The 27,452-nt window shown below is 40.8% G+C and overlaps 2 protein-coding genes across 4 annotated transcripts in view; both read left to right on the forward strand.

Moving 5' to 3' along the window:
* HEATR5B (HEAT repeat containing 5B) overlaps positions 1-2,737 on the forward strand; it is a 50,282-nt gene extending 47,545 nt beyond the window's left edge. Inside the window, exons 35-36 of the mRNA XM_079969430.1 lie at positions 453-666; positions 2,171-2,737. Of these exons, the coding sequence (XP_079825556.1) occupies positions 453-666; positions 2,171-2,475 (519 nt within the window). The 3' untranslated portion in view covers positions 2,476-2,737. The remainder of the gene's footprint in view (positions 1-452; positions 667-2,170) is intronic.
* A 4,025-nt stretch (positions 2,738-6,762) lies between these two features.
* STRN (striatin) overlaps positions 6,763-27,452 on the forward strand; it is a 52,733-nt gene continuing 32,043 nt past the window's right edge. Inside the window, exons 1-5 of one of the 3 annotated variants that reach the window (XM_079969482.1) lie at positions 6,763-7,216; positions 18,168-18,271; positions 20,829-20,902; positions 21,919-21,997; positions 23,039-23,206. In XM_079969482.1, the coding sequence (XP_079825608.1) occupies positions 6,923-7,216; positions 18,168-18,271; positions 20,829-20,902; positions 21,919-21,997; positions 23,039-23,206 (719 nt within the window). In that variant the 5' untranslated portion in view covers positions 6,763-6,922. The remainder of the gene's footprint in view (positions 7,217-18,167; positions 18,272-20,828; positions 20,903-21,918; positions 21,998-23,038; positions 23,207-27,452) is intronic. The other 2 variants (XM_079969484.1, XM_079969483.1) reach the window with 2 other exon arrangements.

The following is a 27,452-nucleotide window of genomic DNA, read 5'->3' on the forward strand; positions in this document are numbered from 1 at the left end:
GGAACATTAGCAGTTGATGATACCATTTATAATAAACACAGAGAAAAATTTAGTCGGAATAGGAAATAATTCAGAACTTTAAAAAGACATTTTAGCTAATCTATTATTTGTCTACTATATACCTCTGTTAATTAAAAAAACTTGCCGTGTTACTAACTGATTCCTCAGCAGTAAATGAAGTTTTACCATGTCTTGAATTGTGATTTTCAAATACAGAACAAAATGAATTATCCCAAATTATTCACACTCTGTGTAGTTCCAGAGTTTGTACCATGACAGATACTGTTTATTAAACAGATGAAATGACCTAGGACATAATTACCAAGTAACAGTATTTCTTGACGATTTGAATTGCCTTGTTTTCACTTTTCTTTCATGAACCGTTATTAACATTGTGATGGTTTCACTACCAACCCTAAACTAACACAGCAATCTTTTTTTATTGTGATTAGGTTCAAGCCAAATGCTACCAGCTTCTGCTTTCTGTATTCCAACACACCAATCGAGCCCTCTCAACCCCCTATATCCATTCGCTGGCACCAATAATGGTTGAGAAACTGAAAAGTGTAGAGATCAACCGCCCAAACAACAAAATGGAACTTTTAGCAGTCCAGGAAGGAATCAAAGTTCTTGAAACACTGGTAGCTCTTGGAGAAGAACAGAATAGTAAGTAGCTTGAATAATAATTCTCAAATTGTACAGTACCTGTAATAGTTCTTTTTCTAAAGCTAATTGTCACAGTGGGAGGAATGGTTTCATAGACGGTGGCTGGGGAGAGAAGGATTAAACCTACACCTGGTATTTAATTTTAAATACCATACAGCATGATTGCTAATCATGTCATTAATGCTTTGAGGATAGGCTGTAGTTTCCTAGTTCAATGTCACTGCTAACAGATCTAGTGGACTCCCAAAACCAATTTTAATGAAGAAAAATAAATGCTCCCAGGTTTGGAACACACTACCCTAGAATGTAGGGGCGCGGGTGGCGCTGTGGTTAAACCACAGAGACTAGGACTTGCCGATCAGAAGGTCAGCAGTTCGAATCCCCACGATGGGGTGAGCTCCCGTTACTCGGTCCCTGCTCCTGCCAACGTAGCAGTTCCCGGCGGGAAGGTAAACGCCGTTTCCGTGTGCTGCACTGGTTCGCCAGAAGCGGCTTAGTCATGCTGGCCACATGACCCGGAAGCTGCACGCCAGCTCCCTCGACCAGTAAAGCGCAATGAGCGCCGCAACCTCAGAGTCGGTCACGACTGGACCTAATGGTCAGGGGTCCCTTTACCTTTACCTACCCTAGAATGTGGCATTTCCCCAAAGTAGTTTTTGGAAATTATGAATTTATAGATTATGGACTGTATCCAATTGTGTCCCTTCAATCACAGATTATTTGACCCAGTAAAGGCTTCCATGAGTGGAAGAGTGAGTCAGCAAAAAATAGCTGCTCCCCTTTCCCACTGTGTGTCTCCACCTCTGCCAGGAAATACCGGCTCCAGAAGATTTGACTAACTCTTAGAAATGGTGTAGGAGGAATCACAGGCAGCGGCAGGAGAAATGGGGGAGGGGGTGTGAAATTCACTTTCCTCCCTTTTCTGGTCCCGGGAGATACATTTCAATATATCCCAATCACCCTAGTCTGAATCTGTAATAGGCATGGAACTCTCACACTCTAAAAAGCTAACCTATTTGTTTCAATTGGTGAAGCGGATGTTGCATTATTGATTTTTAAAAACCAAGATGGCTCTTTCAGTGAAAAGGAGCAACATGCAGATGGTTCACTTGTGCTTCAGAGTGCACGCAGCAAACAAATCTGTAATAGTGCGGGTTACATGCTTTGTGATATGCTATGATAATTCAACAGAATCAAAAAGAAGATAGAATAAATGCTACCTGTTCTTCTGCAGGTTATATATTGCTAAATGTAGTTGTATCCTATATCTGCCCCCATGGTAACACAGTACCTTAGGGAAACATCTGGCTGTTCTGGAACTGAGCACAGTGTGGAGTTGCGAGGCTGTCCTAAAAATAGTTCTTCGGCTTTCCTTTTTGGATTTGTATTAGTCAGAAATGGATTGAGATTTTGGAGTTTTTATTCTTTAACAGAAATAAGTGAGCATGATGCTCTGAGTTCAAGTGCATAATTTTAAATCTGTTCTCTTTTTCCCTCTCCTTAGGAGTCCCACTTCTTGCGCTTCTTGTTCCCACCCTTATTTCTTATTTACTGAATGAGAATGCTTTCTCTTCTGCATCTGCGGTCTCAAAAGAACTTCATGAGTTTGCCCTCCAAGACCTAACACGCATTGGACCCCTTTATCCTCATGCATTCAAGACAGTCATGGGAGCAGCCCCTGAATTGAAAATACGGCTGGAAACTGCAGTGCGAGCAAGCCAGGCGAGCAAAGCAAAGGCAGCTGCCAGGCAACCACCACCCACAGTACATTCCACTCCAACAATTAAACTTAAAACTAGCTTTTTCTGATTTCTTCTTCTTGGAACCAATCATAAAATCGATCACCATGCAATATATCATTCCTTTTGTGTTACTGAATAGCACTCTCTGTATTTTTGCATTGTTTGTCTGTGGCTATCCACTAGGGGTTTATGTTCCTAGGTGTGTGTTATAATTTGAAATCTGTGCATTTTAAGGGACGTAATATTATCTATATGTACATAGATTTTTATGAAATGGAATAAGTTTGATCATGCATCTGAGTCTGTGTTAAACTATCTCCTGTAACAAAGTGCTTTGTGTGTTACTTGGTGGCTTTTATTTTTAGAAATATCAGGTTCAGTGTGTGGTTATAAAAGCTGGGTATATATTTATTTTCCCTGGGCAAATTCACTGACGTGAGGGGGGAAAGGGCAGGCCTACCCATAAGGCCAGGTGAGGCAGTCGCTTTGAGTGCTCCACTGGCTAGCAGAAAAGCAGCACTGGTTTCAAGCAGCACAGGTAAGGGAGGCTTGTGGGGTGGCAGTGGAGCATCAGCAGGGTCAAGCAGCAAAACAGGAAGTGCCTTCCCTGAGGGGGAGAGTAGGAAATTTGTGTACATTAGTATTTATCTAGTAATGTCAGATGCGGTAACACATTTTTGTACTAAACATGCACATACACAATTTGTGAAGCCTGTTATGTCATGTAAAAAAAAAAACCCAACCACTGGCTATAGCCAGATTCGACAGATTGCTACAACAAAAACAAGAAGGCATCTTTGGTATCTTTTAAGACCAACACATTTATTATAGCATAATATTGCATTTACCGAAAATCCAGTTTGTCAGTTGCATGCTATGGTGGATAGATACCTCTTTGTAACAGGCATAATGTGTGGATATCATTTACAAAAAATACACACAACATTGCAATCAAAACTCAATTGTGAAAAATACTTAATAGAACAAAAATGTGACAGAATTGCACTTCTTTTTGCCAAATGTTCCTGTCAAGACTACTATAGACTAAGATGACCCATGGAAAGAAAAACAAGAGGCCAAGACCCTAGGTTTCTTTTCCCCCACATCATTTGGTTCTTTACTAAAAGAGGTGTACAGTCCACACCAGCAGCTTGTTATCTAGTATAGAATGCATTTTCTATAAGGAGATAAACTTGATTTTCATAATACTTCTATGTCATCTGCTAAAAAAAAAAGGACCAGCAACTAAAACAGTTTCATTGAACAACAGAATCTTCTGCTTCACAAAGGAGCCTTGCTTTCCTCTGGTAAAGCTAGTACAGGACCATGAAGTGAATGGGCAGTGGATGGTGTTCATTCTCTGCTAACACTAAGCCCCTGTTGTCTGAGCTTTCCACAATCTAGTTTGATCTTAGAAACATTTTCATGCTTCTGGTTGAGAAATGTCTGTGGGCCTCGCACATTACGTAAGATCAGTCCTCTAAGTTATGGATTTTTCTGAAGGGTAGGGCTGTTTTGTTGTCATAGATTCCTGAACTGTTTGCAGTAATAGTGTGGGAGTTACTGAATGATCTTTATAACTAAAACAGGCTGGACAAGATATATATATATATATATCTTGTCCAGCCTGTTTTAGATCATATATATATTTAATGATTCTCAAAACTTACGGATCCCTGACAATTTAAAAAATGAAATTATTACCCAACTAGCCTGATAATCCATTTTCATACTTTAAACATACTGAAAGTGTTCTATGAGAAATGTGAACTATTGTGGCCCACAATGAAGATAAGAGATGGATGCAAACAGCGCTTGTATAAAAGCCAGCTGGCAGGGGTTTTTTTTTATATGCATAGAATTGCATCCAAACTGCACAAAGAATGCATGTAGGAGACAGAAGACTGGATATGGTTGTCACAGCAACTCCTAATACCAAAATAGTTTATTGGAAGGAGACTGGTTCATGACAGTGGTAGGCGTAATCCGCTGCCCTTCACCATCTCTGGTGTATAGCTTTGGTCTGTTCCTTCTGATTATGAGACATTATTCCAACTCTGCAAGCTTCCTAACCGAGCTTCCTTCAAGTAGGATGGGGGGGGGCAGGGCTTGAGGCTTATGAACACCCCATCCTACTTGAAAATCAAACATATATTTTCTTAATAAGTGATCATTATGTAATTTGTTTGTTTTTAGTCTAGTAATACCAGTTTTCCATTTATCTCAGTAAAACCACCCTATAAAGTGAGACTGGATGACTAGGAGAGGCTGACTTAAGCTGTGTCTTTGTTGGCACAAAAATCAGGTCAGTTTAACAATGATTGCACCATAATATGCAACTTGTTGGGATCTTCAGGAATAGTGTTGCATGGTCATCCTTAATCTTAGTCTCTAGATTCTAGAGTTAGATATTCCTGACCCAAAACCTCTGTGGTCCAATCCAGCAGGAAGTCTTTCAACTCAAATCTGCCCAATATAAATGGTGAAGGATCAAATTTTAAAATAAAGGAGGCAAATGAATGCTGGTGTCTAACCAATTACTCCCTGGAAATCTCTTCTTTTTCCTCAGCTGAGCTCCAGAGCAGTAGTCTCTGCTGAAAAAAAGGCACTGCTAAAAAAAAAAAGGCACGGAGCCGCTTCCTTTGTTATCTTAACAATGCTTAGCTAGAAGGCCACTAGGGCATCGAGAAGCAAGCATGGCTGTTTCAGGAATTTGAATCCTGAACTCCGAATAGTTGCACTGGAGTGCAGAAGGAGTTAAAATGTAGTTTGCACACTTTTAAAATGCCTTCATATCTAGTAGAACACAAAGGATAAGTAAACCAGAATAGCTGTTATGAATACAACCAAGTTTTTTTTTAAATGTAGTATTTCTTGAAAACAAGGTTTAAATAACACAAACAAATATTAGATGCTTTGAAACTGCTGTGAGCTCAGTACTGCAGGAGGAGCTCAGTACTGTGGAGGAGGAGACGAATCCAGGAAATCAATATAGAGGAACAAAAGAAATAACAATACCATAAGAATATCTCACAGCTGTTCTATGAAGAACTAACCCACAACCTGAAGGGTGGCTGATCTAATCAAAGAAGAATGTGAAATTCTGTATAGGATTAGTTCTCCAGACCTTCTCTTAGTCAAAGAAATGAACAAATAACTAGTGAAGGTTTTCAGTAAAGTGTCTGGATTGGGCTGCATTGTGAACGTTATCCTTGTCATGCTGTGGTATAGTGGTTAGAATGTTGGACTAGGAGACCAAAGCGCAAAACCCTACTCAGTCAGGGAGTTCATTGGGTGACCTTGGCCCAGTCTTAGCTTAACTCACCTCACAGGGTTGTTTTCTGAGGAGAAAACGAGGAAGAGCTGACAAGGAGTACCATGAAGGCCACCTTGAGCTTAGAGGAAAGGTGGGTGTAAACACAACAAAGCATAGGCATCATTTATAGACTTGGCAATAATTGTCTTCTGTTTATCTAGGGGAAGAGAGGAATCAGTAATCAAACAATGTCTCCATTGGACAGAAGCAGAAGCAGCTACCTCAGGGAGTCAGGTGCTGGGACCAGGGGCGAGCTTATGAAGGACAGAGGTGTGTGCGCAGCTAGGTGGCTAGTCCTTCACCTGCAGTGGAGGACGCTGTTTCCACTATTGCCGGTGGTGTAGAATGAGTCCATTCCCAGTTTGATCAGATTCTGTACTGGAAAGGGGAGACCTCGTGTCCTTTGCCTCTGCTCCCATCAACACCACGCCGGCTCAAACATCGCTTGTAGCAGTCGCCTCTTTTTTTGCCTAATAGGACCAGCCCTAGTTTTAGCTTCAAAGAGGCTCCCAGAATATCGATAGGTACAGGGATCAAATACAAGCGTCTGCATAATTACTTTTGTAAGATGCTAGTGCACGTGTAGCCCCCCCCCTTTAAACAGATGTTTGCATTTTAAATATCTAAAATCCCAGTGCACCCGACCGTAGACTATTCAGAAGTAGCATGTTCAGTCCTCAAGGAAACTTCAGAGCTTTTAAGTGATATTTTGGGACGGGGCTTTCGCCAGCATATCTTCCTTTCTTCCTGACCACGAACGATGCACAGTCAACTCTCTCCTGTTTACAGCCATTTAATCCTGAGCAGAGAAAACGGTGCGGAAGGGCAGTTACAGAATCCGTTTGCGACTTGCGACTTGCATAGAATAGCCTTCGGAGCGTCGCTCTCGATTCCAGAAAGCGGACGGGAAACAAAACGAACTCCATTTCCCAGCATGCCCCGGGCCCGCCCTCTCAACGCTCATTTCCCTCCCTCTGCCGTGTCCCTAGCCGGGCGCCGTAGCAGCCGGCGGGGGCGGCTGTCAGGCGTCTGACGGCGGGCAGGACGCGCCCAGTTTGTTGCTGCTTCCACTCAGACGCGGCTGCCTGACTAGCGGGGCGCGGGCGTCGTCGGCGTCGTCGTCAGCGGCGGCGGCTCCAGGGGCTGCCCGGCGGTGGGGACTGCGTGGCGGCCTCGGGCCGCGGCGACGGCTCCGGCCATGGACGAGCAGGCGGGGCCCGGGGTCTTCTTCAGCAACAACAACAACAACAACGCGCTGCTGCTGCCGCCGCCTCCGGGCGGGGCCGGGCAAGGGCTGGAGCCGGGGGAGGCGGCGGCGGCGGCGGCTGCAGCCGTAGCGGCGGCGGCCGGAGGCTCCTCGGCGGTCCCGGCTCCGGCCTCTGCGGCGCGAGCTCAGTACAGCGTCCCGGGCATCCTGCACTTCCTGCAGCACGAGTGGGGCCGCTTCGAGGCCGAGAGAGCCGAGTGGGAGGCGGAGCGGGCGGAGCTGCAGGTACCGTCCGGCCGCTTTCCCTTCGCCTTTCGCCTCGTCCGGGCCGCCGCCTCTTCTATGCAAACATCTCCACACGCGCGACTCTTCCTTCCCCTTCCCCGCCCGGACCTGTCTGCTGTTCTTCTCTCCTCCCTCCCTCCCTCCCCCCATCTCTCTCGTCTCCGTGCTTCCCCATCGGTTGGAGGGTTTAGCCTCGGAACTGTGGAGGAGGAGTGTGCCTCTGAGCATATGCAGAGCGCCTTTGCCTTGAGTGATTACTGTCAGCGCGCACTCGCAACCTGGGGGTTTCGGGGAGGGTTTCTAGCTTGTCTAAGCTGGCGGGGTCTGTCTTCTGAAGAAGCAAAGCCCTGGTTAGGCGGGAAGGGGCTAACAGGAGAGCTTCCTTTGACAACTGTTAGCTTGGGTCAGGCTTGCCTGTAGGATGCACAGGTGCTTGGTGCCTCGATAATATTATGGTTTTGGTCCCAGCAGAACATGAATTGTGTATGTGCCTCCTTCCTCCATATGGGAATAGAAAAGGAGAGAGGATGTGATCTGGTAGTTGCTCTCCCAAGTACTACCCTTTTGAGAAGGAAATTATCAGAGATTTATGTGATGTCTGTTAGTTATCTTTAACCAATATAGAATTGATGCATCCCACATGTAAAACAGCTTTGTTTTGGAATGTTGACTCAGTATGTGTGAACATTTTTCAAAGCACATCGCATACATTGTCTAAGAAATACTTACAACAGTCCTGTAAAATAGAGTGATATTAATATCCTCACCTTCTGAAGGCAATTCCATTCAAATAGCAAGGGCCTGCTCCCTGTTTCTCTGTGCCCACTCACCCATCTTTCATGGAGGCCTGTTGTGGTGTAGCGGTTAGAGTGTCGGACTAGGACCTGGTTTCAAATTCCCACATGGCCATGAAGCTCACTGGGTGACTTGGGGCCAGTCGCTGCTTCTCTGCCTAACCTACCTCACAGGGGTGTTGTAGGGATTAAATGAGAAAAGGGAACATCATTCACAGATATCAATTTGAGCTCTCTGGCAAAAAAGGTCGCACCAAAGCTCCACAATATGTTGGCTGAATGGGATGCAAATTTCGCAGTTGGTTTATTGTGGGGAAATTATGAGGTCATTAAGGGTTTTTTCTGATGCGGCATTTAGTTTCTTCGGATAATGGAAACAGGGCAGTAGCAAGGTTTATGATTCTCAAGCATTTCAGAAGCACTTCTTTGATGTGTTTGTACCATTTGTGAAAAATCTTATGTCAGACTAGTTGGTAAAGAAAGTGGAATGGAAGGATATACACATGCATGTTCTGTCAGTATGGGCATACATGTGCAAAATTAGACAAAACCTGCAAGATGTGGAGTTTGCTGCATGTTCCTACATCTTGGGATATTGTGACAAGCCTTTGGACCCTAAGTTGAAGGAAGGTGGGGGAGAATCACTGACGCTTATGATAGAAGGCTTTAAGATCTCCAAACAGCATGTTCTGTAGTAGACACGCTAGCTACAGTGGGAGTTTTGCTCAGCAGGTGGTTCAATTACTGTGGCCTTTACTAGGTATTTCAATTTTTAGTGGGTTCTTAAAAGCCTTAAATGTACAAGTGCAACAGGATGAAGATTCCTTCTGCATTCCAGATTGTGCAAGAAGCTACCAACATAACTTGGACTTGGTAGTACAGGCAACTCCCCATTTATGCAGAGATTGCATTCCGGGTCATTGTGTGCTTGTGTGAAATTATATGAAATCGGAAACCCATTGGAAAAGCCTGCATAAAGGCCCCCCCCATCCCCAGTTCCTCCCTTTTAGTGATATTTCAGTGATGTCGTTATGACGTTTCTGGGTTACTTCTGGGTTCGGGATATGTGCACTTGTGCATGATCACACACGTATTGGTTGCGTCCAAAACGGGAGCTGCCTGTAAATCTTCGAGCCTGAACTTGTCATAGGCTGCATAAAGTCCCTGGTAAAGGCACTTATCTCTGCTGTGTCTCCTTTTTCAGGTTGAGCAAAGGCTGATTGAGCGGTTCATGGTTATCTAATATTGTAGAATAGCCTCTGCTATTATTCCACATGAGAGGTTGTTGTGTCATTTGAAGCAAAAAAATGTGCACTTCACTATCATCCATAGATAGCATGAATTCTGAGATGCTCATTAGCTGTACAGCGGATGCCACAGAGATGGTTGGAAAAACAATCAAGGATCAATAACAGATTTGCATTGAAATGGCAAATGTGAATCATGTAAGCAAGTATAAGGCACATTTGGGCAAAACATTGCAACTTCACATATATGCTTGCATGTGACTGGCCAGGAAAGACACCTTGCTAAATTCTGTGCTAGAGAGTATTAAGAAAGGAATTGAAAATAAAACTGCCCATGTCATAATGCCATTTTCAAAGCTATGATACAACCACACTTGGAGTCCTGTCCCGTCCTGCTTGCAGACTTCTTCTAGGTATATAGTTGGCCACTGTGAGAACAGGATATACTTTTCATCTGACACAGCAGGGCAGATAAAAGCTAGTATAGGTAGTTGCTAGCTAGCATTTGTGTATGCAGAGAATAAGGTAATAAACCCTTTCTCTCCACCATTTGCTGTATTTTGTTTGTGCTGCTGATTGGTTTAAGTGTTTGTTTATCTATTAGATGTTTTTCATAGAATCATAGAATTGTAGAGGTGGAAGGGACCCCAAGGGTCATTGCTTCCTAGCCTCTGGAGTAGGAGAAAACAAGCTTGTTCCATCCTCCATGTGGCAGCCCTTTAGATATTTGAAGATAGCTATCATTTCTTCTCTCGTCTCGTCTTTACCAGGCTAAGCATACACAATTCCCTCAACTGTTCCACATAAAGCTTGGTTTGATCATGTTGGTCACCCTCCTCTGCACACATTCTAGCTTGTAATTATCCTTTTTAAATTATGACACCCAGAACCGGACGCAGTACTCCCATGTGTAGTCTGACCAAGGCAGAATGAAGCAGGAAAGCTATTTTTCTCGATCAGGACTCTATACATTTGTTGATGCAACCTAGAATAACATTAGCCTTTTTTGCTGATGCATCACACTATTAATGTTAAGCTTGTGGTCTACTAAAATCCCTAGATTCTTTTCACATGTACTACTGGCAAGCCAGGTGTCCCCCATCTTATATTCGTGCAGCTGGTTCTTCCTGCCTAAGTGTAGAACCTTACATTTGTCCCTATTGAAATTCATTTTGCTAGTTTCGGCCCAGTTCTCCAATCTGTTATGGTCATCTTGAATCCCAATTTTGTCTTCTGTGGCATTGGCTACCCCTCCCAGTTTGGTGTCATCTGCAAATTTGATGATCATGCCCTCTACACTTTCCGTCCCATATTGTGATCCTGATTATTTAAGCATTGAAAAGTGGAGGAATGTACCTCCATCTTTGCTCAGTGCTACTGGTTAAGCTTGCTGTAAAAGTGCAGTCCTTTATACATTTACCAAGGAGTAAGCCCCATTGTACACAATAGGATTTGCTTTCAGAAAAGCCACGGGTATGATTGTGTTGCAACATTACCAAGACAGATAAGTAGTGACAATAGTGCAAAGTGTACTCTCTTATGGGGTTATTGTGTTTGTTAAATTTCATAGCCCAAAACCCTACAAGGTACTATAATCGTAGCAGAATTAAGAGTCCTAGTCTGTCTGTTGTAAGCTTAGTATTTTTAGTTGCCTTCCTATGATTGAAAGTGTGCAAGTAGAAATAGAAAAAAATCAAATGTTCCTATTGAACTAAGAAGTGAAAAATCAGGTTAAATTATGTTTCTCACCTGTGAAGAGTAAGTGACTTGAAATTTGTGGAATAGTTCTGTGACTAGCTGCCACTTCTCTGGTATTCTAAACTATGACATTCTAGATTCAGGATAATCTAGTTCAGTGGAAAATTAAATATTACTGCCTGCGCAGGCGAGTAGTGTCATTTCAGGCAGTGACAATAGGGTTTGACTGACATGTGCGTCCATGTTTGTGTTCTTTGTATTATGTGCACATAGGAATATAGGAAACTGCCTACTGAGTCAGACCATTTGGTCCATCTAGTTCAGTATTGCCTATACTGACTAGCATCAGCTCTCCGGGATTTGAGGCAGGGTTCTCTCCCAGACCTACCTGGATATCCGGGGGGCAGATACTGTACCTACCACTGAACTACATCCCTTCCCCTAATGCAAATAGAGAAATCTCACATGTTATATTTCAGCTTATGCTGTGTTTCTCTTTCACAATTATTCTACATGAGCAAGTGAGACTTAATGGAGTGCTTTCAATATTAATTGGCTATAATCCAGGAATCTCATACCTTGTTTGGCACATTTTGCTGGACTACAGACTCCTATTTTCTGGGGAATGGCAGATCCCCATGCCATATGATCAGTTTTAAAACTTGAGGCAGATGACTTGGAGATCTTATTTCTGGGAGATCCCACGTCCCACAGGATTTTCTAAATTACCAGAAGTAGCTTTCAGGATTGCTGTGGTTTATTTACTGCCATCATCATACAATGATAGTCTTTTGAAGTTAAAGCATCTCTGAGACTAAATGCAATTCTATGCACAATTCTTTAGGATAAAGTTCTACAGAAGTGGGCCTGCTTTCTGAGCACTGCATAGAATTTCTCTACCTGCTAATGATTCAAGAATGAAATGGAATAAAGTAGCAGTCGACACTAGAGATAGAATCTTGAAAGGTTCTGCTGGAGCAACTGCTAATTGTGCAGATTTTATTTTATTTTCTCCTTGGGAAAGTACATCAGATTGGAAAGGTGACATCTGAAAGTTAATTTTCCTCCTCTAGAAATAGCGCTCTGTAGATTACAGGCAGATGGTACTATAAATGCAGATGTACTGTTTGTCCCGCTGTTTGTGGGAGTGGGAAATTCTCATACCATAATAGCAATGGTTTTTGAGAACACTGCTTGGTTTAAGCAGTCTTTGGTCACAAGTGAATGGTAATTTCTGTCTTCTGTCTTATATTTATGACCAGGTTTCGTCTGTTAAGGTCTTAAGAATTAAATTCAAATGTTGCTACTGTTTGTTATCGTTCCTTCGATGTTTACAAGTTGAACTCCGTTGCTGACATCATTGCTTCAAAAAAAATAAAAAAATCCTCTTGATGGCTGCCTTTGCTTTGGTGACGAGAAAATGAGTTTTTGGTAGAAGTTTATGGCCCTATGTTGGAATGGTGTATTTATTACCAGAATAGAGCCTGATTTACCCCTAACAGTGTGGTGCTGTACACAATTAAGCAAAGGGTTACTTCCTCTTTAGAAAGCAGAACAGAAGAAGGCTCATGCAAACAGTATTGCCCTGTTTATTTACTTAATACATTTGTCCCCCACTCTTTCACAGAATAGCTTACAAAAAAAGATAAACCATCCATATAAAATACAAAACAACACAGTATCACAACAAATGTTAAAAGCACCAGGAAAAAGCATTGCCACTTTTCAGGGATAAATATGTTTTTTAAAAAAGCTTTCTTCCACCTGGCAAAAAAAGACAGCAGAATTTCACCAGCAAGTTGCCATCACTCAAAAAGCCTTCTGTCTGATTACTACCTGCCACACCTCAATCAGCAGGTATATATGAGAAATCCATTCAAAGTTGACTTCCTTCAGTGGGCAGGCTGACACTGAGAGGCACTTAAGGTACCTAGAAACTGATACTGTAATTACAACCTTTGACTTTCTTTAGTTTTTTTTAATTATTTTAAAAATATGAGAAAAAATAGCCTTTTATGAATTCTTTTATAAACTCTGTGGGTGTAGGAAACCAGCACACATTTATCAAAGATAGATTTGGCTTAATGCTTTCCTGTGCTGTAAAAAATGAAGCAGATTTTTGTGTGTGTGTTTTGCACAGCAGCACATATACTGAAAACTCAAATTGCCATATCATCTTTGTTTCTCATAATATGCATATTAGGATCAGTCAAGTAGTAATCCTTTCCGTATTGAGTTATTTTGTACTGACCCTTATTCAGACTTGTCCCTCCACTAATGGAATGGCTTCTTCCATTTGTGGAAGGGATGGAGATCCAGCAGAGGCTGCCAATGGATGAAGCAAGGAGGTGCTTTGTATTGATTCCCCCAGCAGTGTATCCCATCCTTTTCTAGAGGGTCACACAATCCTTCTGAGCAGCACTGTAGGGGAAAGGAGGAATCAGTAACAATTGCCATCCCTTTCCTTCATTGAGAGTGCCCCATGAGCATGGCTGCTTCAGGCAGCTGATTTTGGGTGTCATGAATGGGCAGGAAGTGGTTAGTTACCTGGTTAACTTTTATTGTGTATGTACTCTGAGGGAGAGGCACTTAATGAAATTTTCTGTCTCGGGTGCCAAAATCAGTTGGCCAGCCTTGCACCTTGATGTGGGGTTGAGGTGCTATTTCCTATTCCACCTGTGGCAGCATAATGTCTTGGGCCATCCCTGCTCATGAGAACTCTGGATCTAACCCAGACTGTTAATTGCTTTTCAGATAAACCTTCAAACAATATAAATGCCTTGTGCCGGTGCTGTGCAAAAGCTGCATTTTGTATGCAAAAACATATGAAAAAGACTACTAGAATTGAATACAATAAAAGCTGGAGATTTAAACCTGAACACTTCATTGATCACAGCCCTTTTAGTCTGAGGGGCGCTGAATGCTCTGCAAAAGATAGCAAGCTACACTCTTAGATAGGTGGGAGAATCATTGGTTGATCCAAGAGATCATCATGGGAAAGCTGCACTTAGAATAAGCCTTCCACATATGTATCCACCAGGGTAGTTCCAAATCTGCGTCTCTGTTCTTATTGCTAGCTCACATTGGGGTTTCTGTCTGATGGAGGTGCATGCCCCTATCTAGACCCACCAGTTTTTAAGCACAACTGAAAATGGGGCTTGTATCAGTTTGTGATTTAATGCTGCTCTGGCATATACTTGCTACTCATGTTTTGTTTATTTGATTTTATTTATTAAATTTATATCCCACCCTTCATCCCAAATGAGCGCAGGGTGGGAGACAGTAAGTGATAAAACATCTTTAGAACTGTTCCAGTACAGATGCAGAATGGGAAAGATGCTATAACCTGAGCAATTTAATGCACTTTCCCCCTTTCCAATGTGACACTTTGAAAAAACACACACAACTACCTGACCCAAGCCAAAGCTGTCAATAAAGTGTGCTCCACATCATTCAAAATCTTCTGTCTTGACTTAAAATGCAAATGTATTTGAAGCTTTTGCATCAACTCTTTAGATCACAATTTATTCTGTCTTCTGTTTTGTTTTTGTAATCATCGCCTGTTCTAATAATACCACAGTCCTTCAGGCTATATATAATAAACACGCTGCTGGCAAACAGCATTGATAGCACTCCAGTCATGTGATTCTCCCCCCCCCCAACTTTATTGCAGAAATGATTAAATGTCTAGAGCACAATTAAATGCATAGTATGTGCATATGTGTGTATGTATACGTGCACATATGCCTGTATGCATTTGGCTAAATATGGAATCCGATTTGGAAAAAAGATTGAGTGCAGCAAAAGATGGTGAAAGCCTCAGAAATTTATTAGTCTTACCAGCTCAGATTGTGCAACAAGTTTTCAAGACATAAAGTGAAAGCTCTTTTTTTAAAAAAAAAAAAAGAGATTTAGGGTGATATCCAACTAATCCATAGTTCCATAGTTTTAGTAGTTTCATTGAAACAAAGGGATGATTCTTGTTTGTGTCTCATCTAATCTTTCTTTTTGTGGTTGAAGATTCTGACTGAATAGCTGCAAGATTTCATTCCCACAACTCAGGCCTTAAAGGAACTAAATGTGGGATTAGGTTCTGTGTGTCCCAAGTAGCTCCTGGGCCCCAGAGAAACGGTGGCAATCAATATTTAAGTTCGCCTTCACGCCACTTCATCAGCAACATGTTTCAGGCAAATTCCTTGCTATTGATTCAGAGAGAGCTTCATTTTCAAATTTTGTGCAGTGTTGTTTATTTTCCAAAATTACTTTGGAAGTACAAAGTTGTTGGGAGCCTTGATCTGTGCACTCAAGTCTGCAGCTATTATTGCTATCACATCTGCAGGTGCATGTCTGTCCTAAATGGGCCAACAACTCTTTAAGTTAGAAAGGATGGGAAGAGCACGATGTGCAGCAACAGTTCAGTCCAACCCTGTGTTTACAGAACTAGCAGCATGGTACGTGGTGGTGAAGATTGGAAACACAGTGATAGATCTTAGTTTTTCTTTCTGAGTATCCCCATATGAAAGTGATTTGCTTTGAAAACTGATAGGCCACAAGTTTAACATGAGCCAACAGTGAGTGCAGCAGCAAAAAAAGCTAATGCTATTTTAGGCTGCATCAACAGAAGTATAGTGTCAACAGAAGTGTAGTAAAAGTACCACCCTATTCTGCCTTGCTCAGACCACACCAGGAGTCCTGTGTCCAATTCTGGGCACCACAGTTTAAGAAGGGTATTGACGAGCATGGGGCAGATGGAGATTGTAAACCTGGAAAGGTAGCCAATCTAGGATAAGGAAAACTCTGATCCTAAGCCCTGGGATATCTTTGGGAGAGGAAAAGGCTCAGCCTACACAAAATCCAGAGTCGAGTCCCTAAAACAGTTGAATGGTGTCTTGTACATCTCCTTCCAGCAACTCCTGCAGCCAGGCTGGTGCAGAATGTATTGCTCTGCTTTCCTTCGGACTGTATCAGTGAGGTTGAGAAGGAGGTCTTATCATATGGGCAGCCGGGACCTCCATACATGATGTACAGGCTTACGCTCCAGAGGAGGTCACTTTGGTTCTGCTAACACAGCAAAAACAACACGAGAGGCATCAGTTATAGGTTACTGGTCTCCGCAGGTGCTGTGATTCTCCAGTGGTTTGACTTTGGCCCCAGAGGCACACTCCACTGTCTCTTGAGACAGCTGGATACCAACAATTGGCAAGCTAGAATGTGTGCAAAGGAAGGTGACTAAGATGATCTAGGGTCTGGAAACCAAGCCTTATGAGGTACAGTTGAGGGAGTTAGATAGGTTTATCCTGTAAAAGAGGAGATAGAGAGGTGATATGATAGCCATCTTCAAATATCTGAAGTGCTGTCTCATGGAAGATGGAGCAAGCTTGTTTTCGCCTGCTCCAGAGGGCAGGACTGAACCAGTTTATTCAAACTATGAGAATGGAGAGCCCAAGTAAACATTAGGAAGATTTCTCTGACTGTAAGAGCTGTTTGACTCCATTGGAAGGGAGTAGACTCTCCTTCAATGGAGGTTTTTAAGCAGAGGTTGGAGGGCCATCTGTCAGAGATGCTTTAGTTGTGATTCCTACATTGCAAGTGGTTAGACTAGATGACCCTTGTACAATTCTGTGATTATATGGACTGTATAAGGAATGCTGGATCTTAAAGCTTGGGCCATAAACACATGTGTGCTTTAATAATTGAAATTTTAACAAGACTTTGTTAGATTGTTTTGCCCTTTAAACCTTTGTTTTAATTCTGAAATTCTTAGTATCTGTTATTCTTCTCTCCCCACCCTCATCCCCCGATATTGAGCTGAGAGAGATTCTAAGGTGTATTTTACCTTTGATATTATTGAATGAGGTTGGAGTGGAACAAATGTAGAAAGCATGCTCTCCCCTGACTCCCCCCCCCCCCCGCACACGCAATGACTAAAGCAATTCAGTATCTCTGCTCCATCCCTTCCCCCCTTCCAGGCCTTTAGGAATTGCTGCAACTGACTGAATGGTGACCTTATAGCCAATAAGTCTTTGCAAAACCTGTTGGTAATGTTTCTAGGGTGTGTGTATAAACTGGAATGTCGCGAGCAGCCTTGGGAGTGGCTGCAAAACAACCTTAAGGGGCTGTTAGTCCTAGTACATTTCAGTTTGCATTCCTTCTGTTAAAATACCAAATACAGTACTAAATACTAAAGTCTGATTTGGTTTAGGCATCTTGTGTGCAACCAGGCACTTGATGGTTAGGCCAACCTACTATATTGTGGTTTGGAGCTCTTCCTCCTCCTGCTATTTTTTTAAAAAAGTTTATTACCGGGTTTACAGTTTGCTTCATTATTGCCAGAGATACACAGTACACTGTACGGCTGTTTATGAAAGCCTTTGAAGCTTGCTTATCACTGATGCGCTGCTTGTCATGTTGCAGTTAAACCATGTCTTCCCATGCTACCTCACCAACGCTTAAGGTTTAGTCCATGGTGCGTTTGCATGTATGGTGATTACGGCCACAGGCACACCATACATCTGAAGCACGTTTAAAGCATATGGTTTCTCCCAAATTATTCTGGGAAGGTAATTTGTACAGGGTGCAGGGAATTGTAGATCTGTGAGGGGTAAGCTACAGGATTCTTTGGCATAAGTCATATGCTTTAAATGTGTGGACACAGCCTAAACTATTGACCATGCGGCATTATAATACCACCTTTTACCTTTCTGTGTGCTAGGACTCAGTTGCTTTTTCTTAGTATAGTGACTGCATCATGTGAAGGCTTTTCCTTTAAACCTACTCTGAAAAGAAGGCTCCTATGGTGCATCTTTGATTTGTATTAAGCATTACATATTCCTTCAAATATATGGGGGTGGGGAGGAATAAATCCTCCTTTCCTTTCTTTCCCTTTTAAAAATAGTAAAATATTAACTCCTACCACTTAAGCTTCAAATGCCATCAAACCTCCTCAGCAATCTTTATATAGGGAAATTCATGTCAGTTTGGTAAGTGGCAGGGCTTAGAGAACATGAGGTCTGCTGTGGGAAGTGTATGCATTACCACTGCTTGAGGTACTGTTACTTGCTTGGTTACAAGTGGGCAGACCCTCTATTTTGCAATGTAACATGTTGAAGAACGACTTAACTTTCAGATTGCAAAATTGTCCTGGAATGTCTGTGGAGAAGCAAGTTGTTTTTTTCCTTTGAAAACTGCAATGTAAAGTATTGTCTCTTTTAGGCCCAAATTGCCTTTCTTCAAGGGGAAAGAAAAGGTCAAGAGAATTTGAAGAAGGATCTAGTGAGGAGAATAAAAATGCTGGAATATGCTCTTAAACAAGAAAGGTATGTGCCAGTTTTCTAAACCCTCAATTGTTAACTGTGAGTAAAGGAACTGCTTCTCAGTCTTGGAAAGGCAACAACACTGACCTTCCGGTCTCTATTCATGCCTTCACCACAAAACAGCCTGTAGCTAAGTGCAGGCTTTTCCAAACTGTTCAGCAGAAAATATAATTTTGCAAAAAAACCTCAGCCATACTTAACTTTATAGATATTAATATTTTTGCCCATCCTTGAGGCTTGACTTAAACTCTTTCCTTATGAGAGAGCGGGAGCAGAGCCCATGTGTCAAGTTATTTTAAAAATGTCTGGTAAACTAAATGCACAGAGAAGAAAAGAAAGTACTGAATAGTCAGTCTGAAGATGCAGGAAATATAGATATGGTATGTAAGGAATTAATCAGTTATTTTAATTTCCACAGTGTAATTTATGAGTATCTTGATGTGCTAAAATCCAAAATAAAATGAGAAGAGGCTAAGATGGGAAAGTCAACAAATAAATTACTAATGTGCATTTAAGCCAGACAGCTGACCAGTGCACTTGTTTATAAGACAGTGTTGACAAATGTGCATCCTGTATCAGAATAAATCAATTGAACTGCTATATTGATGTCAGTTGAGCTGCTCATTGCTGACTTGCAGCTGAACTATGTTTGGGAAAAGACTTGGGGCATAATTAGACTTTAAAAAAATTACTAGTCCAGAAAAGGCTTCAGAAAGCACACAAGCTGTCAGGTGATGTGGGAAATAACTCAGAAAAAAATAGAGTCATAGAGACCGTAGAGTTGGAAGGGACCACAAGGGACATCGAGTCCAACCTCCTTCAATGCAGGAATCTTTTGCCCAGTGTGGAGCACTTTGCTTCCTTCCCAGATACTAGGGCTGGATTCAGAGAAATGTCCGCCTCACAGTAGCTTTCATAATGTGCTCCGTCCAGTTTTCAGATACCCACTTCCTTCCTCAGTTTGTCGTGCCATAGTCTACCCTATGCAACAGAACCCTATAACCATTGGGAGAAGCTTACTTGGCTGCTTGGAGGGGGACACTTTCCCCCCTCATCACGACCCTTTGAAGTAGGAGCTGCTGAGCTTCATGGATGAATGGAGATTTGAACACCTGTCTCCCACTATTTTCCGGGATGTTGGCTAGTTCTGCCTTTTGCATGATCGTTAGGTGACTGGTCTATCTCTGTGTTGTGGAAAACTTTGAGTTGCAGCGATCAAGGAAAATGCAAGCTTTGGTACTGGTGTTCTATCTTTTCTAATGCCTAAACCCAGAATACTCTAATATAGCTTAGTTTAGGTTTAGTTTATGGTTTATATTCCCATTTATATCCAGAATTGCTGCTTTATGATTACCGCCAAACTGAAACTGGCATCACCTCTGTGATAGACAAACAGTTAGCAGTTATGTTCAGATGGTCTCCAGGCAGGAAACATAAATTGCTTGTGTGAACTCTCAAATTGGCCAATTCTTATGGGGTCATTTAGGGTGACTGCTTTTACTGAATATTTTGAAGATGCATAAAGGACACAATTTGTAGAAGTGTTTTTTTTTTTTTTTAAAAAAAAACACTTTATAATTTGTGACCCAAAGAGCTGCTTTCAGCAAGCCTGTGGACTTGAGCTAACCAAATAGAAATGTTGACTTGGAGCTGAAGATTGTGATGCTGTCTTAAACTGCCTCTGTAATTTTCAAGTTCCATTAGAGGGAACTGTTTAATTTAAAAGTTTACTTTCCATGAGAGCACAGAAGTAGCTGCATGGCTCTTTGGATTCTGGCCTATGTTGTTGGTCTTGTGAGTAACACATTGATAAATTATTATGCATTGTGTTGGTTCCAGAGTTTCTGTGAGCAGAGCACTGCTCCCAGGATGCTCCAGCAAGTTGCAGTACTATAGCTGTTCTAGTACATTTCAAAGCTGCTCTCGTGTATTTTAGTGTTAAAATTGTCAGGAGATTAAAATGTAACAATAACCCTTAAGACACCCATCTTTTTAGATGCCATACATGCCCACAATCAGTCTCACTCACTTTCATACCTTAAGTACTATACTGTACTAAAAAAACCCCAATACCCATATTTGTTTGTAGGCCTTTTGGGTTATGTTTCTGGTCAGTGCGAGATTAGAACCTTCTCCGTGAGAGAGCTCCTGCCTCAGTGCTTTTCCTGGCAGCGTTGCTTGTTTATGTCTCTTGGTTTGGCAGCAACTCCTGCATGTTTGGCAGACTTGGTAAGCACAGCTGGATTGGATTTTTCAGGTCTTTAGATTGCAGGTTTGGCAAACTAAACTGGTCCTTTCAGTAGGAGCCGGCCTTGTGAGATTAATTTGCCCATTGTTAGTAATTCATATGTCAAGCATATATGAATGACAAAAAACAACAGCAAAGGCTCATAATGCTTCTGATGTTTAAAAAAGAATGATTTAGAGAAGACATTTCTAGGAAAAATGCATGTATTTTACACTGAAGAAACAAGTGGGAGCAAAATATTTTCATGTCCTCTTTCTAAAGGACAGATAGCATTTTCACACACTAATTTACTCCTTTTCTTTTCCTTTATAGAGCTAAATACCACAAGTTAAAATATGGCACAGAGCTGAATCAGGGAGACATGAAGCCTCCTAACTATGATTCAGGTAAGGATTGATTTGTGTAAAGGAAAACGAGACTGGGCAAAAGAGAAAAAGCTGCCGTTTTGTGAAATGTATTGACTTAGTCTGATATGTATGTAATAGAAGGCTTTGAGGGGTTGGGTGTGACTACTGGCCCTCCACATCCTCTGCCTCTTCACGTGCAAATCTCCCTCTCTCTCCAATTAAGTCTGTCTAAATTTAACCTTAGCCTTCATAGCTGTTGTCCCCTTGGCTTAAAATGAAACCACCTGTATGCTGCCAGACCCATAATAAATAAAACGATGTTAAGGAGGATGCTTATTGTTGGTTTTAATTCTTGTGCTCTCTTAACAAACAGTTTGCTGGTCCTTCTGTCCTTAGTGGGAGATTTAAGGAAAGTTACATTAGGAAAATACTTAGTAGCTAAGTATTGTCCTGTGCTGGCATGCTGCATATGCACCCATTGCTTCAAAATTTCCTCATTACCCAAAGCAACTTGGTTTCTTTCTCTTTTTGAGGGAGCGTGAAACTGTGACTAGGTGGAGAAGGTATACTGTTGTTAAACTTATCACAACTTTTTATGTTCCTGTTCTGAATTCTTATGTACAGTTTGCATTTGTTCTCCTGTGTTGTATAGGTCATTGCAAAAACACAGATATACAGTGGTACCTCGGGTTAAGTACTTAATTCATTCCAGAGGTCTTTTCTTAAGCTGAAACTGTTCTTAACCTGAAGCACCACTTTAGCTAATGGGGCCTCCCACTGCTGCTGCACCGCTTCTGTGCAATTTCTGTTCTCATCCTGAAGCAAAGTTCTTAACCCGAGATACTATTTCTGAGTTAGCAGAGTCTGTAACCTGAAGCGCATGTAACCTGAAGCATATGTAACCTGAGGTACCACTGTATAGGAATTAAATGCGCAATATTCTACAGATGTAAATAATTAAGAGTGTAACTATTTTATTTTTTTAAGCATGCTGTAATGCACAAGACTGCTTACGAAAAGCAGGCTTCAAAACTATATTGGTTTTAATATTTCAGATGAAGGGAATGAAACTGAAGTTCAGTCACAGCCAACTAGTCAGCTAATATGGAAACAAGGACGACAGCTGCTCAGACAGTAAGTGACCTAAAAACGGGTTTCAGATGAGGGTCTTTCCTATCTGGGACTGAGCCTTGGACCTTTTTACAGACAAAACACATGCTCTCCTGCTGAGCTATGCTTCTTCCCTGAGGATAGATAGCAAAATTATAACGAAGGCAGGATGAGGTATTGATTAAAACTTGAACAGCTTGTGATGAGAAAAATAGGGTGGGGTTAATGCGTATCACTCTTGATGGATGGTTCTTAAATTAGTTCTGGGCTGTCCTGCTAGCAATATGGATTGGGTATGGAAGGCTTCTCATTCTACTCCTCCCCACTTGAAAACCCCATGTTAAGTGTTCCTGTTTGGAACTTCTGGTTCTAGATTGAGAGAACTGGAACTCCTTTCACCAAGAGCCTTGAGTTTACTGGAACTGACCAGCAGGGCTGGGTGACAGGTGAGGGAATTCAGAAGCATGAGAATATTTATTCTTTGTGGTCATTGCAATAATGTTTGAAACCTTTTTGTTCAAAAGTTTAAGGATTGCAAAAAGATTAAAAGCAAATTTAATCAATTTCTGACTTTATTGTAAGGCAGTATTCATGTGAGAAGGGAAGCTAGAAGGAAATGCTGTTTGGTAGACTAGACAGTTGAGAGAACACAAATTCTTATAAACTTGCCTAATGGCCAAGAACGCTTTGGTAAGGCATTGGTTTTGATTGTGGAAAATTTCTTATAAAGAGTTGCCTATATAAAAGTAACTGTATGGGAAAAAAAATGGGTTGAAAATGCACGGAGAACTTTGGTTTCTTTTGGCAAGTATAATGAATAAAGTATTGTGTATATGCAGACAGCAGAGCTCTTTGCCTTTCTTGGGGACTGTAGAGACTGGTACTGCAAGAGACAATCCCCTCTGAAACTGGCACAAGAAGATTTGTAAGCCTGTTGTGTCAGCACACAGCTACATTCTTCTTCTTACCACAGCCTATTGGTTGATCCTGGGTGGATTGTGGTGATTGACTGTAACATCTTTGCTGACAGCTCACAAGCAATTGACATGATTTCTATATATACAGATATCTGCAAGAGGTGGGATACACTGACACCATACTGGATGTGAAGTCAAAGCGGGTACAAACTTTACTGGGTCTCTCAGGTGATGGTCCAGACAGGGAAAATGACAGAAACCAAGAATCAATGGTGAATGGCACAGATGCTGAGATTAAAGAAAAGGTGATGATTGGGTAAGTGCTTTTGACAGTGGGATGCTTCCAGTGGTACAAATTATGCTTTTGAATGTAATGTACTTAAGTAAATTTTCCAGTGGTGTCATATACTGCACCAGTTTATTACATTTCAACTTTGTGTGTATATTTGCTGAATTTTTCATTCTGTTCCTTGTAAGCTAAGCAACTAAATTTGCTTAGTCTAGGAAAATTAGTGGACTCCCTTTTTTTTTTTTAAAGTACTCTAGTAGGTTACATCAAGCTCAATTTAGGACATTGTTAGGTTTGTGAGTAGCCTGTTCTTCTAAGCAGATATTATGCAAGTCTTGAAAGTGTCATGTCCTGAGATGTAACATTCCCCTTGCATCCCAAACTGTAAACACAACAATTGAGTGTACTTTCATAATGTATGTTAGTAATTTTGCTGATGGCTTAGAGCAGATTTGGATGGAAGCTGGAGGGAGAAAAGACTTAAATTGTTCATATGAACTTTGGGTTCAGGGGTTTCCACTCCTGTGGAATTCTTTATTTTTCTTTAGTGACAACTCTGTTGATAAGAGTGTGTTCTTATTTACTATTATGAGAGTAGTTCTAAATCAGCAAGGATAAATAACAAAAGACAAGAAAACATTTTCAAGAGCATTTTTTTTTTAATCTTCTGCTTTCTAAGGTGATGTAAATATGTCATAATGCTTCCTTAAAGATGAACTACTTGTTCTGTCCATGGAAAATTTTATGCAAGTCAATGTATTTGCTAATGTACAGATCCCAGTGAAAACTTTTGCACTCAAGAGCATCATGTGGACTTGGGATGTATCCTGGAAGATATTGAATCCATCAGTGGAAACATTATCTTGATAGTTTGACAGTTATAATCTTACTCACACATGTTTCATAATGTTTACTGAAAGAAATGGTTCGCTACTTCAGATCAGCACACTGGTGCTATAAAAGATAAGTACCACAGCTCAGCATGACTGAACTCAGCAGGGGACACTAAAATAATTAACCTTTGTATTAACATCTAGGATTTCCAGTGTTTGCCATGGATGTAAAAGATGCACTTTGTCATTAACATGTTTGGCAGAAGAAAAACAAATGAAACCGGGTGTAGCCTTGCGTGGGATACCAGTTAGCTCTCATTTTAATACCTGCTTCTTTAGTTTAATGGTGTTACTTTTTCCTTTGCAAGTTAAGTAAAAAGTTGGGGGAACTGCATTGTTCTGCTATCTGAGGCACAGTGTGCAGTAATAAAGCCCAGCCCATGTAACATTTCTGATTTTCAAATTGACTTTGAAGCATTGTTGTAAACATTTGTAAATCTTATCAGGAAATATGTTTAAGGTGTTTTTCAAGCAATAAATGCTTTACTTCTTCTTTTTTCATGAAAAGCGCCTTTCAACTGTCTTGCAAATTGAGTTTTACAATTGATAAAAGTTGTTAGTTGACTCAACTCCAACTTGGAATTCCTTCCAAGAGGTTCATGGTAAAGCTGAATGTACACAACTATCAGAACTTGTTAAAGGATCTTGCAGTAATAGTAATGTTAGTTTTAAAGTTGTCTGTTCTAGAAAGCTGAGACTGATTTTTTTTTTAAGCTTACATTTTAAGATTAGGGTTGTGCCAGGTATTTTCCAGTTCATACTAACATGCCCAAGCACTAGCGCTTTGCATATATTATTTTCATTTATCTGATTGATTCTGTTTATGAATCACTTCCCATAAAATATGTCAGAACACTTCACAATGAGAACTTCAACAATGAAACTAATTAAAAACAAATTCTGTATATAAAAACAATTTCAAATCTGATACAGACTGGGATTAAAACCTTGAAAAAGGAAGGTCTTCAATAGGCTCCAAAAGATGATAGAGATGGTGCCTCTCTGTTGTGTAACAGGAGGCAGTTTCAAAGGGTAAGTGCCACCACTCTGAAGGCCTGGTTCCAGACTTCTGCTGTTATTTGCTGCCTGTGTTTGAGCTAAAACAAAACAACTTGCATGAGCTGAAAACACTTCCAGTTGCCCAAGGAGTGACATAGGTTTCTGCTGATCTCGCCCACCCTGGCCAGTAGCTGCAGATTCTTGTACAATATGAAGTGTGCTCTGAGGTCACAAGATGCTGCACAGGCAGGAGGAAGTGGGAAAGCCACTTTCTTTGAGCAGAACTTTAGGGTTCTATATTGCTATTTTGGTGCTTTTTCCCCTCATTACTGCCACTTGATGTTCCTGGAACTGACCAAAAGCCAGTCAAGAATCATGTTGTAAATGTGATGACATCACTTAGCCAATCAGATTTAGCTGCATTACAGCATCAGAAAGCCCATTCAAAGTGAAGATCATGTTTCCTGATCTCACATGGAATGGTTTTAGTGATGACATCATGCAACAATTAGATTTGACTGTGTGACATCGCAAAGTTGATTTGCCGAATGCCAGAAGGGGTGCTCTTGTTCATAGCATTATTGGGAATATTAATGAGCACTTAGGCTTATAATAATAAATAAATAATAAAAGTTGTAGCTGAATCTGAGTCTCTTCCACATTTGTGCCCTTTCTGATGTTTTAGGGATTCTGGTATTCTGCTGTCTCTACTCTCCACCTCAAGTCTTCATCAGACAAAGAAACAATAGAATTGAAATCCTTTTTTAAAAAATTCAGATAAGACCTAAGGAAGGTGTATAGAAAAGATGTAACAAGCCCTTTTCTGTGTAACGTATGTAATAGAAGAATAAGTGTACATGTCATGTGATTATTACTTTTAAAAGATAAACCTTATGATACTTCTTGGATTTTTCTGTGTGATGTTATCTGATTTTCAATATTAAGATTCTGCACATTGTGATATTTCTATTTATCTGGGCAGTAAACTGTAACTGCATTTTTAAAAGAATTTTGCATTAATCAATGTGATATTTGCATAATTTGTTGGGCAGTGTGTATAAAAGAATTCAGAATGTGTTCATCACTTGAGACTTGTATGGGACAGTAAATATCATTTCTTTAGCAATATTTTCGCTTTAACAGTGTTAGTGTGATTACTGTTGCTTCACGTCCACCATTTATGCATACCTGCCAGTGTGTACAGTCTGCATAAAGTAGAGAATAGGATCACTTTTGTACATCTCTGAAAAAGGTTATACTGTAACATTTCTACAATATGGTGCTAGTTATCCACAGAAGGCAACGTGTTTTATGACATTTATAGGACACACAATAGCAAAGTTCTCTGGGTGGCTTACAGTTAAATCTGAATGTATGTTTCCAGAACTTTTGAGACACTTAGGCTGCAATCTTATGCACTTTTGAGCATAGGACTGCACTATTGGCCTTATTAATATATTGACAAACATGCATGGGATTTTTACTTGAAATTTCAAATTTAAAAAATTGTAGCCTTGCTAACTTTCCTTTACATTTTTCTATACCCTGACTGACATGGCATTAATTATGACCTGGCCCGTTTTCCTTGTTTTACTGCCTTTTGTTGCATAATGAAAAATTGCTTGTTTGCAACTGCCTTGGTTACCCACACAGCCTCCTAGTATGCTTGAAGCTATATTTTAAATGAAAATGCAGTGTATAAATCCTCTCTCTTTTTAGTGTTTTAACTAGTAATCGGAATCAAGTGATGAGTTAAATAAGAGAGGCTTGTAGCTGGAAACTGTGCACATTTAAGAACAAAATAACAAATTCTAGATCCAGCACTGTTTTATTCTCAACTTTCTTCATAGATTCAGAAAAAGAATCAATACAACTATCTGGATAAGAGAAAATGTATTTAATAGTTACTAAGTGAATGAAGTAAACAGCAATTAGTTTCTTTAGGAAAACCTGAAGAAAGTATCAGTAAAGCTAGGTGTTTGGGGAGCGGCAGTTGCGGCTTCATTTATTATATTCTTGTCCAAGAAGGTCCCCCTCACTGTTTGTTGGGAATCTTGAAACCCAGCAAGTTGCTTCTTTTTTAAAAAACACAAAACACTCCCCCCCCCCACTGTCCCAAATAGTAATCTAGAAACTTGAGGTTTAAGCATCTAACTATATCAATGAAGACATTACTTTCTAATCTCAAGAAAAAAGACAATTTCAGGTATCATTGTGAGAATTGTGATATTGCTGATCAGTAGTGGTTGGCTAGTCTGTTGAAATGTGGATTCATATATGCTCATTTTCAAAAGTAGTGCTGCTTGTGGTGCTGTGTGTGCGTTTTCTTCTAAAAGTGGATAATTTCAAATTTTCACTTTTCAAACTGTTTGCTCAAGTGG

This window comes from Podarcis cretensis (assembly GCF_951804945.1).
Source record: "Podarcis cretensis genome assembly, chromosome: 3".
Lineage (NCBI taxonomy): Eukaryota > Metazoa > Chordata > Lepidosauria > Squamata > Lacertidae > Podarcis > Podarcis cretensis.